This window comes from Macaca nemestrina, chromosome 7, assembly GCF_043159975.1.
Source record: "Macaca nemestrina isolate mMacNem1 chromosome 7, mMacNem.hap1, whole genome shotgun sequence".
Lineage (NCBI taxonomy): Eukaryota > Metazoa > Chordata > Mammalia > Primates > Cercopithecidae > Macaca > Macaca nemestrina.
The window spans coordinates 169,804,515-169,818,716 of NC_092131.1; the positions used below are offsets into that span (position 1 = coordinate 169,804,515).

The following is a 14,202-nucleotide window of genomic DNA, read 5'->3' on the forward strand; positions in this document are numbered from 1 at the left end:
AAGGCGGAGGTTGCAGTGAGCCGAGATCCCGCCATTGCACTCCAACCTGGGTGACAGAGCCAGACTTTGTCTCAAAAAAAAAAAAAAAAAAAGGAATACAGTCACATGGTTCGAAAATCAAACCTAGGCAGAGACACACTGTCGCTTTCCCTGCCCACCCCTTCTACCCAGTTTCCCACCTGCTCCCTCTGACTTTCCAGTCTCCTCTGTAACCTCCTTGTTCTCTGGAATGAGTACCTAGTGGTAGCAGGTTGCATTACTTGTGGTGTGTGTTTTTTACTAACCATATGTACTGGAGTACTTTATCAGAGTGTCGCTCTTTGTTTTTATAAAGCAACTTAGTATTCAGTGTGCGGATGTGAGTTTTATGTATCTTTGTTTAGTGAGTCTCTTACTGGTGGACACTTGGGCTTATTGCCACAATGTTGCTATACAAATAGTGCTGAGGGCCTGGTGTGGTGACTCACGCCTGTAATCCCAGCACTTTGGGAGGCCGAGGTGGTGGGATCACCTGAGGTTGGGAGTTTTAGAACAGCCTGGCCAATTTGGAGAAACCCCATCTCTACTAAAAACTACAAAAATTAGCCGGGCATGGTGGCACATGCCTGTAATCCCAGCTACTCGGGAGGCTGAGGCAGGAGAATCACTTGAACCCGGGAGGCGGAGGTTGCAGTGAGCCGAGATGGCACCGCTGCACTCCAGCCTGGGCAATAAGAGTGAAACTCCTTCTCAAACAATAATAACAACAACAATAAAACAAACACAAATAGTGCTGCAGGGCCTGCCCTGGAACACGTGTGCTGCACATGTGCACGCGTGTGTGCCCGTGGCCATGTGCAGGTGGGGATGCACCCAGTGTGGGCTGGTTGTCACCAGGTTGCTCCTGCACGACTTGATTTCTCTCACCGCCAACACGGATGCTGGTCTCCCAGCCTCGCGTGTGGGCTTTTGGGATTTTGCCTCCTAAAGCACAAAATGGTGACCCTGATGTAGTTTGAGCATTTTAAAGTATATTAGTATTTAAGGGCCATTGATACTACTTTTTAATGGGCTCTGTTAAAATGAAACGCGATGGAAATGGAAAACTAACCTGTTCAGTCACCTCATCATACCTGTTAAATGAGGTAATATGGTGTGGTACCAGCTATTTTGATGTTTTGAAGCAGCATATTTTCATTTGCTTTGTTTTTAGCTTATAATACCTCAGTGTTACTCCCAGTCTTTTTTTTTTCTTTTGCTATTGTAAAAAAAAAAAGTTTACTTTCTTATCTTACAGGGATCATTGCAAGAGGTCACAGGTTGGGGGTTAATAGGATGGAAATACTATGCCAATGTGATTGGTCCGATCCAGTGTGAAGGCCTGGCCAAGCTGGGAGTCACACAGATTGCCTGTGCAGAGAAGCGCTTCCTGATTCTGTCACACAATGGCTGGGTGCACACACAGGCCTACAATAGTGCCACACTGGTGAGTGTCTGGGCACTGTGCCTGCAGTGTTCCCTTGGCGGGCAGGGTCTGTACTGCAGATGCACAAGCTCTGGTCTTTCTTGAAGCCATTTGATTTGTGAAGATTGATAAGCTTCTGTTTATTGTATATTATGTTTAATGGTCTCAGCTGTAATATTGTCAAGATTTGGGTTGTGAAGGTTAGGAAGTCCTTACAGTGAAACTCATTGCTAATCGTGAGATTCCCGTTTGTAAATTCATTTTCCATGTGTAAACTCATTTGACTTTGTGGCCAGGCAGGTGACAGATGAGGGAGTTGGGCCTCATGGGGATAGTGGCAAATTTTCATTAAAGCAGGGTGTTCCACATTTTAATTAAAACGTGGCACGTTTTCATTAAAGCAGGATGTTCCTCCCTGTCGGCTGCATGTCTCTGTCGCAAGGGGTTAGCCTGCCCTGCCCCTGCATCGGCTCTGGTCTTGCCGCAGAGCACTTGGAGGCTGCCCGCTGTTCTGTTGGTGCTGGGTGGGAAGGGCGGGAGAGCCGGCCCCGTGGCCCGCAGAGACTTATGCCCCACTTCCGGTTAGAGCAGGGTTTGCTCAGAGATACATGATAAAGGAGAGCTGCGCTGATTTCATTTTCCTTGGACTGATGATGACTTTTCTTCCTATTTTTCTTTTTTTTAGGCCCCACTGCTGGTCCAAGGCCTTGCCTCCAGAAACATTGTAAAAATTGCTGCCCATTCTGATGGTCACCACTGCATAGCCTTGGCTGCCGCTGGAGAGGTGTACTCCTGGGCTTAGGGGACGGCGGACGGCTGGGCCATGGGGACACTGTGTATGTATCGCTCATTCCTGCAGGGACACACTCCTCTTTTATGTTGCCATTTCCTCGACAGGCTGGAGCGCAGGAGTGTGTGCAGGTGTTTTCCAGCTGCCCCGACGTGCAGCGCTGGGGTGGAGCGGGACACTGTGATATGCCCCCTCCTTGGTGACGGCTTAGGAACTCTCTGCCCATGTGTGGAATGCAACGGGAATCGGCCTTTCTGCTCTTCTCCACCCCGTGCAGCCTTGGCCGCCTTCTCTCAAACCGCATCCCCACTGTGGAGTTTGCCAGAACAAATCCCACAGCACTGTTCCTTCCTTCACAGACAGTTCCCCCTGCCTCCCATAGATAAGGTTGTCTCCCTTTCCTTGAACCATTAGATTATTTTTACAGGAACAAAAGTCAGCAGTTTCTTCGTAATATCATCCTATTCGGTGGAATCTTTTATTGTGAAAGAACAGAAATAAAGTTGTTATAAATGCCAGGTTGTAAAAATTGGGAGGTCTGCCAGCCCCATGAGTGATGGGAACCGTCTTGTACTTTGCTGTTGTGCGTGGAACTCTGGCATTAGGTTTAAATGAGGGATGTATGTACACACCAACCCAGCAAGCCCATTTCATGCTGGCCGGAGCCCTGAGCAGGGAGCGGACAGTGCAGAATGTGCAATGAGCGTAGTCATGACTGCCCTTGTGTCCCTTGAGAGGAGCCCGGAGGGCAGGGGCCATGCACACCACAGGGTGGAGTTGAGGGCATCATTGCCAATGGCATCTGCTGGGAAGATCCCAAACTGGGAGAAAAGCAGAGTGATGCGTATCGTGCAGTGCATGTATGCCAAGCTCAGAACAGCCCAACCCTGACAGTGTTGTAAGGGATTCAGACAAATGTAAAACGAGTGAAAAAGAAAAGATCGATCTCCATGGAATTTATAGCTGTCATTGTCACACTGGATCCTAAGGGCTGGGATTGACATGGGGTACACGAGACTTGAAAGGCATTGAGGTACAGAACAGGGTGGTATGTCTGCTTATTTCCTTTAGGTATTTATTACTGACTTTGTATAAAATATTTCATAGTAAAACAATTCTCAGTGCAGAGTAAGTGCTAGGATGAGTAACTTATCCCTTATTCTAGGACTTCAAGGAAGGAAGAGAGATCAGTGCAGATGGCAGAAGCTGGAGATAACCTTTTGGGGAAGTTGAAACTTAAGCTGAATAAGGGAGAGGTTGTACTAGGGTAGAGTCATTGCACTGTCGCTGTGTGCGCCTGTGCCGCTGTGTGTATTTTGCAGACTAGTAGGTCACAAAGTGAGTAAACCATGCCTTTGGAGAGGCCTGGCTTCTATAGATTCTCAAGAAAATGTCATCCATCATAGGAACGTATCCTGGATCCTAAGAATAGGATATTTTGTTAACTTTGCAATTTCTTCAACTAGTAAGACTTCTCTACCCTAATCCCCGTTTCCTCATACTTTTCATTTGTAAGATACAGACTGCAGAGTGCTGGCTTCATTCCATCCACATTCATTTAACAAATACCTATAAATGTCAGTCAGCTTTGAGGCTTACGTACAACCAGATGACTGAGTTTCGGGTGTAGAGTTGGATGGGTTTTGGCCAGTGCCCTCAGCTGGGGAGTCACCACCATCAAGACATGGGGCATGCCTGTCGCTTCCAGGGCCCTGTTTGTACCCTTTGAGTTGATCCCCACTTCCTCCCTCCAGTTGCTGACAACCTCCGATCTGCCCTCTGTTGTTACTATTTTGTCTTTTCCATAATTGAAGGTAAACAAAGCCATACAGCGTGTGGTGTTTTGTTTCTGGCGTCTTTCACGTAGCATGATGTCCTGAGATCCAGCCGCGTTGCTACGTGTGTGGGTAATTCCTTCCTTCTGTTGCAGATGGATCGTGGTTTTGGGCCATTGTGAAGAAAGCTGCAATGGACTTTACTGTACAAGTATCTTTTTTTGAGATGGCGTTTTGCTCTTGTTGCCCACGTTGGAGTGCAATGGCGTGATCTCAGCTAACTGCAACCTCTGCCTCCCGGGTTCAAGCGATTCTCCTGCCTCAGCCTTCCAGTTAGCTGGGCTTACAGGGGCCTGCCACCATTCCCAGCTAATTTTGTATTTTTAGTAGAGACGAGGTTTCACCACGTTAGCCAGGCTGGTCTCAAACTCCTGACCTCAGGTGATCCGCCCACCACAGCCTCCCACAGTGCTGGGATTACAGGTGTGAGCCACCGTGCCCAGCCTATTGTACAAGTCTTTCACCCTGTTTTTGTAATTCTACTGGATACCACGCTTGGCGTCGGGTTCCAACTTAACAAAAAGTCATGGAGGTGTTAGGTGTTCAAATTCTCTCTTCCTTATTTTATAAGGTACCTGGAAGGGGAAACTGGCCTGATGCTCTCATGGTCTCCATTTGGATAGTGAATTTCCTTTGCTAACACTAATAAAAACACCAAGAAGAAGGGCATTCATGTTTATTCTCTTCCTCCCCAAGGCCTCTGGAGGAGCCTAAGGTGATCTCCGCCTTCTCTGGAAAGCAGGCTGGGAAGCATGTGGTGCATATCGCTTGCGGGAGCACTTACAGCGCGGCCATCACTGCGGAGGGGGAGCTGTACACCGGGAGCCGCGGGAACTACGGCCGGCTGGGCCACGGTGCGTCTGCCCTGCATGAGTGGGAGCATGCAGCAGGAGGTGGCCTCTCACAGGACTTAGGAACAGCCGTCCTATCTGTTTGAAGGCTCCAGTGAGGACGAGGCCATTCCAATGCTGGTAGCTGGGCTTAAAGGACTGAAGGTCATGTCATCGATGTGGCGTGTGGGAGTGGGGACGCTCACACCCTGGCTGTCACTGAGAACGGTACATAGAGCTCTCGCCACCCAGGACCGGGCCTCGAGGACACGCTTGGCAGCTTCCCTGGAGGAAGTGAGATGAGCACAGTGGGCCTTACGAGGCCGCCCACCCTGTCGCCCAGTGGGTGTGGGGTCAGTGGCATTGGTGAAGAGGCCACGGTGGTTATTTATGTGTATACCTATTTATATTATTTTCTTCCCTATGCTTGCTTTGAGTTCATTTTGCTGTTGTTTATCTAAGTAGTTGAGGTGGGAGCTTATTGATTTGACAGGGCTTGTTTGCCTGGGGCCTGTCAGCAGGTTAGCAGCTGTGTGGGCATTCCTGTGTGGGCATTTTATTTTTTTAAGCATGAGAGTTGGGATGGAATGAATGACACTCTGAATTGTCTCTGGTTAGTATTATTACATTTCTTAATGTTCGGCCACTCTTGATTCCGTGTGGTAATCCCTGCTAAGTCTTTCCGTGTTCTGTAGTCTGACGCTGCGGTATCTGCTTGCTTTGAATTTTGCTTTTCGGTTTGTGTTCCTAACTGAGATCATCCTCATCTTTTTTCGAGGGTACATGATGAGGTTTGATGCTTAAAGTGACGTTAATTTTTTAGAAACGACTCGTCTGTCAGTATTGTGGGGGTCTGTCCTTGGCATCTTGTGTGTCTCTGGCGTTGTGGAGTCTTTCTGTGAAATCAGCTGGGACCTGTCAGCTTGCTTTCTCTCCTGCAGAAGTTGAATGGCAGATTGATAATTGAGTGACTTTTGGGCATTTCTTAGGTCAAAGATGAAAAATCATTTCAGATACTTCCCTATATGTATAGGTCCCGCTGCCGTTGCCGGGACAGACATTGTCAGAGCCATCCTGTTTCTGCTACTGTGAGTCCTAGAGCAAAGGTGGTCTCCTCTGAAAGGCTCCTGCTCTCAAGGAGCTTTCAATTTGACATCTCGTCATTTATATCGAGTGAGTGGTAGACCTTAAAATATTTCCTGGTTAAAAGTTTTGTGAGGTCGGAGCTGTGTTAGGATTCTAGCCTGGCGTTCTTTAGTGTAGTTGCTACTTTAGGTGAAGTTTGTGATGCTACGTTGAGTAAACTGCCTTGAACAGGCTGCGGACAGTGTCTTCCTCACACTGGTGTTTCTTTGGTGCAGATCTTGTAGGGAAGTGTCCCTGCTGTGCCGTTAGTTTCTGAGGCGACAGTTACGGTAGAAGTATTCTACCCTGCAGTCTGGCCTTGGGGGACAGTGGGAAATGGCCAGGCGGGCTACATGAACAGCATAATCTTCAGCACAGCGTGTGAAAGTGCACCTCTGCTCTCTGTGTGCGGGTCTGCTGTGCTGCTTTCATTGACCACGTCATAGTGTGTCATCTCCAGTTTCCGGTTCGCTCGGGGTCGGCCTGCTTTTGCAGGTGGAGTTGTATTGGTGTGCAGGCCTGCCCACTCATTTACGCATTGTCTGTGGCTGCTTTCCTGTGACAGTGGCACAGCTGGGTTGTTGGGACAGAAAGCCCACAGAGGCTAAAAATATTTACCATCTGATCGTTGAGGAAAATACTTGCCTCTCTTTAGTTATTACAAAATAGAATGTGGGAACTTGTGGAACAATCTGATATCTTATCTGATTTCTTTTTCCTGATCTTTTACAGTTTTCACCTTTATGTAATTTCCCTTTTTTTTTTTGGAAGACAGAGTTTCGCTCTGTCACCCAAGCTGGAGTGCAGTGGTGCAGTCTCGGCTCACTGCAACCTCCACCTCCTGGGGTCAAGCAATTCTCATGCCTCAGCTGGATTATGGATGTTCACCACCTTGCCTGGCTAATTTCTGTATTTTCAGTACAGACAGGGTTTCGTCATGTTGCCCAGGCTGGTCTCGAACTCCTGGGCTCAAGTGATCTGCCAGCCTCGGCCTCCCAGAGTGCTGGGATTACAGGCGTGGGCCACCGTGCCCAGCCTAACAATTCTGTTTTTTAACAATTCACTTTAAGTTTCTGCAAAGTTTTCAGCTTATTTTTCACAGTAAAAATAAAACTATTTACTTTTGCAATTGTATTTTATCCCTTTATGTGATATTTGATCAACTTACATAATTATGCTGATATATGCAGTTGGGAACACGTACAGTGGTACAGTTGACCAGCGGTCAGCACGGTGGCAACAGAAGCAGGCAGGCAAATGGGAGGGTGGTCCGCAAGCGTCTGCAGTGTGCCGGGCCCCAGTTACTGTGTCTCACGGAGGCAGTGGGCCTTTGGTTCTGTGAAGCAGTGAACATTGAGCCCAGGCTAGTAAGAGTCACGACTTGGTTCTTCATGTAATGAAAACAAAAAGAAAACTCCGCCTTCCCTTTCTTTCTTGCTTCTATATCAACCTCAGGTGTCACCTAGATTTCATTTGCTCAGTAGCCTCCCTTGTAGTATTAACTGTGCACATGGGTGGTCTACATTAGTGTGCGTTTTTCATTAGATTATTGTCAGTCATTTAACATTTTTCATTAAAATGCACAGTTGTTATTATTTAAATGCATTTGTATTTTTTAGGACAAGTGTGGTCTTGGGGAGATGACGACTGTGGGAAATCGGGCAGAGGTGCTAGTGATGGCTGCAAAACCCCAAAGCTGATTGAAAAGCTTCAAGACTTGGATGTGGTCAGAGTCCGCTGTGGAAGTCAGTTTTCCATCGCTTTGACGAAAGATGACCAAGTTTATTCATGGGGAAAAGGTGACAACCAGAGACGTGGACACGGACCAGAGGGACATGTTCGTTATCCAAAACTCTTAAAAGGCTTGCGAGGTGAGTGCAAACGTAAACTGTTAAAACCCTTCAGGACGGTTTCTTTAGTAATGTTTTAAAGTTTGCAGGTTTTGTGTTCTTGACCTGACATTCCGTGAATGGACTGTCATTAGAAATTTTGACAGCCGGCTTGGTGCAGGGATTGATACTAATTGGAAAGTGGGTGTGTCTCTATTACAAATGACTTTGAATTATTCTTACCAAGTTTAATTTAAACACATTGAGTTTTACAAACATCGCCACTTTCCGTGGCAGGCACCCATTCGTCCCTCAGCAGGCTGGACTCAGGAAGGGTTCCCTCTGCGTGGTGAGGTCACCTGTACTTGTACTGCAGACACACGGAGACCGTGAGGGTGCGTTGTGCTGTGGGGCCACATTGGGAGGTGGGATTGGGTCCACCTGGGACGCTCTGATGTGAACTCGTCCTTGGTGGGGGATTCCTGCTTGCTCAGTTGCAAAGGTGTTCCGCATGCATTGTGGTTGGAGGGAACAGATGGAAGCCGAGGTGTGTAGATATGAGTGCCGGCGCCTTCAGTGTGGGCTGCGGGTGCAGGCAGAGAGGATGGGGGCCTCCGCAAGAAGACCCTGAAATTCTTCTATGGTGTTCTCACTAGGGACGTTACGCTGCAGGAAGTTGGGGTGGGGGCCATCAAAACTGTGATGGCGGAGGGATTTTTCTAAGGCAAAACTGGACTTTTCTGTGCCACTTGGCCTAGTGGTTGGCAGGTAGTCTTCATCCGAGTCGAGAACTGGGGACGGGCAGGCAAGCTGACAAGAAAGTAGGGAAGAAGGGAAAAGGCAGCGACAGGTACATCAGATGGACTCTTCAGGGTTCTCTCTCTCTGGGGTGGGCGGCCTTTTTCTTAAAGGGCCGGATTGTATTTGAAGCAGGCGGACGTGGCTGTGTTCCAACACCAGCGTCTTCACAGAAGCAGGCCTTGGGCTGCGCTCTGTGTGGGGGCTGTAGTTCGTTGGGTCCTGGTACTGCACACATTGTTGGTGTGTTTGCTTCTTTACCAAGTGGGTTTGGAAGTGGGACTTTTAAGTGAGACTTGCCAGTTCCTTCCTCCATGAGTTTTATTTTAACGCATGTTAGTGTCTTGATGACTGAGAGTTTTGTGTGCCCATACGGTATGTATTATGTTCTGAGCTTCTGAGATAAGTGACAAAGTAATAAGTTTCCTCTGTGTCATTGAATGGTGTTTGAATTTCATGTGCCTTCTTGTTTATATTCCCCTCCATTAGTATAGGAAAGCTACGATGGTCATTAGATATAGAAATCGTTTACTTTCAGAGTATTTAAATTACTGTTGATAAACACCTTTTGTTGTTGCTGATGTTAACTTACGGTAGGATCCTAGGATAGAATTGTTCCCCTTACTGCAGTGTGGTTTTTCAGCTGAGTTCTTTTATATGTTGACATTTCTGAGAAACACCCTTTGTGTTGGCCATGTTAGATTTACCAGGAAGGAAAAATAGAATATTTTGTGTTCCTGGTAAACACAATAAGTGTTTAAATAGAAACAATGTTTTAAATACTGATATCACCTAACTCTGAGAAAAAAATAGATTTCCTCTTAGGAAGCCTTCCTTAGTGAAGAGTGTGCTGTGTATTGTTATATCTGGGATGGGAGAATATGATCTAATAGTTAATTAAAAGCACCTTGTTTCTCTCTGAATGAAAATCTGAATAAGGAGGAGAAAAAAGAACAGATCGTTTTCATATCCCAGCATTACGATCTTTGTAGGCTGTGGGTCCTAACAAATTGTAGCTAACAAAATACAGGAGTTCTAATAACACACCCAAAGCAAATGAATTGTGCTTAATATTAAAGCAACAGATTATCCCCAAGAAGTTAATATTAAAAGCTTTCTGACCTGAATGGCCGAGTGGAAATACCTGTCTTTCTTGCAGCAGAAGTCCTAGGCTTGAAGCTGCATCTGCATCCCTCTTTCCTTGTAGGGAAGAAGGTGATTGATGCGGCTGCCGGCTCCACCCACTGCCTGGCTCTGACTGAGGACATCGAGGTCCACAGCTCGGGGAGCAACGACCAGTGCCAGCACTTTGACATCTTGCGCGTGACCAAGCCAGAACCTGCAGCATTGCCGGGACTGGACACCAAACACACAGTGGGAATTGCCTGTGGGCCTGCCCAGGTACGGAATATAGAGCTTGATTTGGTGTTTAGGAGGATTTTGGTTTCCAGTTGTTCACTACCAGTATATAGAAAATACCACTGAGTTTTGTTTGCTGTTCTTACGTCCCACGGTTGTGCTAAACTCATTTATTATGAGCTTCATTGTCGTTTCCTTGGGTTTTCTTCATGGACAATTATACTATCTGTATAGAGGGGCAGTTCCATTTCTTCCTTTCCAATCTGCCTGCCTTTTATGTCTTTTCCCGGCCTGGTTGCCCTGGCCAGGACTTGCGGTGTGAAGCTGAGTAGGAGAGGGGACAGTGGGCGCCCCGCCTAGTTCCGGACTGTAGGGGAATGCAGTTCAGTCTTTCACCATCAGCTGTGATGTTGGCTGTGGGTGTTTATGTAGATGCCTTATTCCCAGATTAAGGCAGTTTCTTTAATTCCCCCTTTTAGAAGCTTTTAAAAAATCCTGAATGGATGTAAAAATTTGTTAAATGCTTTTAATCATCTCAAATGAAATGGTCCTGCAGTTTTCCTTCTTTAGTGTGTTAGTATGGTATATTACATTGATGATTTTTACTTTTTTTTTCTTAAACTTTTTTTTTCTTTTTTAGACATAAGGTTTCACTATGTTGCCCAGGCTGGTCTTGAACTCCTGAGCTCAAGTGATCTACCTGCCTTGGCCTCCCAAAGTGCTGGGATTACAGGTGTGAGACACCGCACCAGCCTGATTTTTAAATACTGACCAAGCCTTGTATTACTGGGATAGGCATCACTTGGCCACAATTTACCACCCTATTTCTTTTCTTTTCTTTTCTTTCTTTTTTTTTTTTTTTTGAGACAGAGTCTCACTCTGTCACCCAGGCTGGAGTGCATTGGTGCAATCTCAGCTCTCTGCAACCTCTGCTTCCTGGGTTCAAGCAATTCTCCTGCCTCAGCTCGGATTACAGGTGTGCAACACCACGCCTGGCTAATTTTTGTTTTTTTTTTTTTTGGTAGAGATGGGGTTTCATCATGTTGGCCAGCCTGGTCTCCAGCTCCTGACCTCAAGTGACCCACCCTCCTTGGCATCCCAAAGTGTTGGGATTAGAGGCGTGAGCCACCGTGCCCGGTCCTGTTCTGTTTCTATCTTGCTAACTTTGACTTGCTAACACGTTGTTGAGGATTTTTCTGTTGATGCTCATCAGGGATGTTGGTTTGTGGTTGTCTTTCTTTGTATTATACTGTCTTGTCTGACTTTCTGTCAGGGGAAACCTGACCTTATACAAAATATTGGCGTGTATTCTCTCTGTTTCCATTTTCTATAAGGGATTGTGTAGAATTAGTGTTATTTCTTCTTTACATGTTTTTGAATCCATCTGAGCCTGGAGATTTCTTTCTATAAGATTTTATGCCAGGCGCGATGGCTCATGCCGGTCATCCCAGCACGTTGGGGTGCCGAGGCGGGTGGATCATCTGAGGTCAGGAGCTTGAGACCAGCCTGGCTAACATGTTGAAACCCCATTTCTACTAAAAATAGAAAAAATGAGTCGAGCTTGGTGGTGTGCGCTGTAATCCCAGCTACTCAGGAGGCCAAGGCAGGAGAATCGCTTGAACCCGGGAGGCGGAGATTGCAGTGAGCCGGGATCGCACCATTGCGCTCCAGCTTGGGCAACAAGAGCGAAACTCCGGCTCAAGGGAAGAAAAAAAAGACTTTACAAATTCCATTTCTTTAACAGATACCGAACTATTCAGATTACCTGTTTGTTTCTAGGAGGATTTTCCTGGTTTGTGGCACTCAGACATTGCTTTACTTATCTACATTGTCTGATTTTTACGTGTCTAGTTTTCCGTGGTGACGTCTGTGAGGCCTGCAGTGATGTCCCTTCATTCATTCCTGATGCTGATAAGTTGTATGTTTTCTGTTTTTTTTCTTTGTCAACTTTGCTAGAGTTTTTCAATTTTGTTGATCTTTTCAAACAACAATCTTTTAGTTTCATTAATTGATCCCTTGTTTTTTTTGCTTTCAATCTCATTGATTTCTGCTTTTCTCTTGTCATTTTTCCCTTTGGCTTGTTTTGCGTTCACTTTGCTCTTTTTCTAGTTTCTTAAGGTGGAAGCGTAGATTGCTGATTTACATCTATCTTTTTTGTAATATGTAATCATTTGAGGCTATAAATTTTCCTCTAAGCAGTGCTTTAATTAAACCCACAAATTTTGGTGTGTTTTCATTTATGTTCAAAATATTTTGTAATTTCTCTTGAGAATTGTTCTTTGACCCATGGATTATTATTATTATTATTATTATTATTATTATTATTTCAAGATGGAGTTTTGCTGTTGTTGCCCAGGCTGGAGTGCAATGACATGATCTCGGCTCACTGCAACCTCTGTCTCCCGGGTTCAAGTGATTCTCCTGCCTCAGCCTCCTGGTTAGCTGGGACTACAGGTGCCCGCCACCATGCTCAGCTAATTTTTTTGTATTTTCACTAGAGATGGGGTTTCTCCATGTTGGCCAGGCTGATCTTGAACTCCTGGCTTCAGGTGATCCCCCCGCCTTGGCCTCCCACAGTGTTGGGATTACAGGCGTGAGCCACTGCACCCAACCTGACCCATGGATTATTAAGTATGTTTTAAAATTTTGAAATATTTGCAGATTGTTCTGTTAATGATTTCTTAGGGAAAACAAACTGTATATGATTTCATTTCTTTTAAATGTGTTAAGATATATGTCTCAGGATATGTTCTCTCTTAGCGAACATTCTGTATGTGCTTAAAAAGTGTATGTATGGTTCAGGCGCGGTGGCTCAAGCCTGTAATCCCAGCACTTTGGGAGGCCAAGGTAGGCAGATCACGAGGTCAGGAGATCGAGACCATCCTGGCTAACACGGTGAAACCCCGTCTCTACTAAAAATACAAAAAAATTAGCCGGGCGTGGTGGTGGCCGCCTGTATTCCCGGCTACTCGGGAGGCTGAGGCAGGAGAATGGCGTGAACCCGGGAGGCGGAGCTTGGAGTGAGCCGAGATCTTGCCACTGCACTCCAGCCTGGGCAACAGAGCGAGACTCCATCTCAAAAAAAAAAAAAAAGTATACGTATTTTGCTGTTGTTGGATGAAGTGTTCTATAAATTAGATCCAATTTATCGATGGTGTTCTACAGTTCTCTTAGATTTTTGCCGATGACTTGTTCTCTCACTATGAAAGGTAGTGTGTGTGTTCTATGCATCTAACAATTCATTAGAGTTGCTATTGTACCACTTCAAGTGGATGGAGATCCTCATTGCCATCCATGAATGTGCATTTATCATTTTGAGAGTGAAAAGATTATTAAAATTGCTTTTACTTTTTTAGGTATGGCCAAATGAGATGGGGCTAGTGAAATGGGCGGGAAAATTGGAAGCTGACAGTGTGTGAGCTAGACACCCATGAATGCCTTTGGACTGGGCGGTGAGAGGGATGATAGGTGATAATGTAAGGCGGCTCCATCACACATGCTGGGGACTCCTGTTGAACAGACCAGCAGCTGCATTTGGAGATTCATTTTCGATTGTCGCATTTCCTCTTAGAGCTTTGCTTGGTCATCGTGTTCTGAGTGGTCCATTGGACTCCGTGTCCCTTTTGTGGTGGACATTTGCTCAGTGACTTTTGAGCAGCTGGATCTCCTGCTGCGGCAGGTGAGGGAGGGGATGGACGGCTCCGCGGACTGGCCCCCACCCCAGGAGAAAGAGTGCGTGGCCGTGGCAACGCTGAAGCTTCTACAACTTCAGGTGTTCACAATTTCCCTTTGTCTTGCTCCTTTTATAAGTGTCTTAGGGATTTGTAAGAAGGTTTATGTATTTTGAAAGGCATGGGTTTTAGCCTATTCGGTGAAGTATTTTAAAGTAAGATTGTAATGCGCTTATAATGGATGCGAGGCTGAAACAACTTGATCTGATTATTTTATGTTTGTGCTGGAAGTCAGCCTCGGCATGCAGGAATAGTGTGCATGGATTGTGTTATTTTTGCTATGATGAGTGTGTCAGCATTCTTCCTGTTTTACTGTTGTTGTGTGTGGAGAAGTGACTGGGTGAGATCACAGGTGATGGAGGGAGGCGGTGCTCAGCTGAGAGACCAGTGTTGGCCCCTCTCTCCTCTGTGCTGTGAAAACCCTGCTCCAGGAGTGTCCAGTCTTGGTTTCCCTGGGCCAC

General features: G+C 46.2%; 1 protein-coding gene across 20 annotated transcripts in view; it reads left to right on the forward strand.

The window, feature by feature from the left end:
- LOC105470215 (E3 ubiquitin-protein ligase HERC2-like) overlaps window positions 1–14,202 on the forward strand; it is a 74,177-nt gene that overhangs the window by 12,022 nt on the left and 47,953 nt on the right. For all 20 annotated transcript variants that reach the window (XR_011606225.1, XR_011606221.1, XR_011606222.1 and 17 more), the window contains 4 exons: window positions 1,277–1,465; window positions 4,766–4,923; window positions 7,644–7,895; window positions 9,859–10,052. Coding sequence is in view for 15 of the 20 variants with exons in the window: in XM_071067204.1 (XP_070923305.1) it covers window positions 1,425–1,465; window positions 4,766–4,923; window positions 7,644–7,895; window positions 9,859–10,052 (645 nt within the window). In the remaining 5 variants the exon portion in view is untranslated. The remainder of the gene's footprint in view (window positions 1–1,276; window positions 1,466–4,765; window positions 4,924–7,643; window positions 7,896–9,858; window positions 10,053–14,202) is intronic.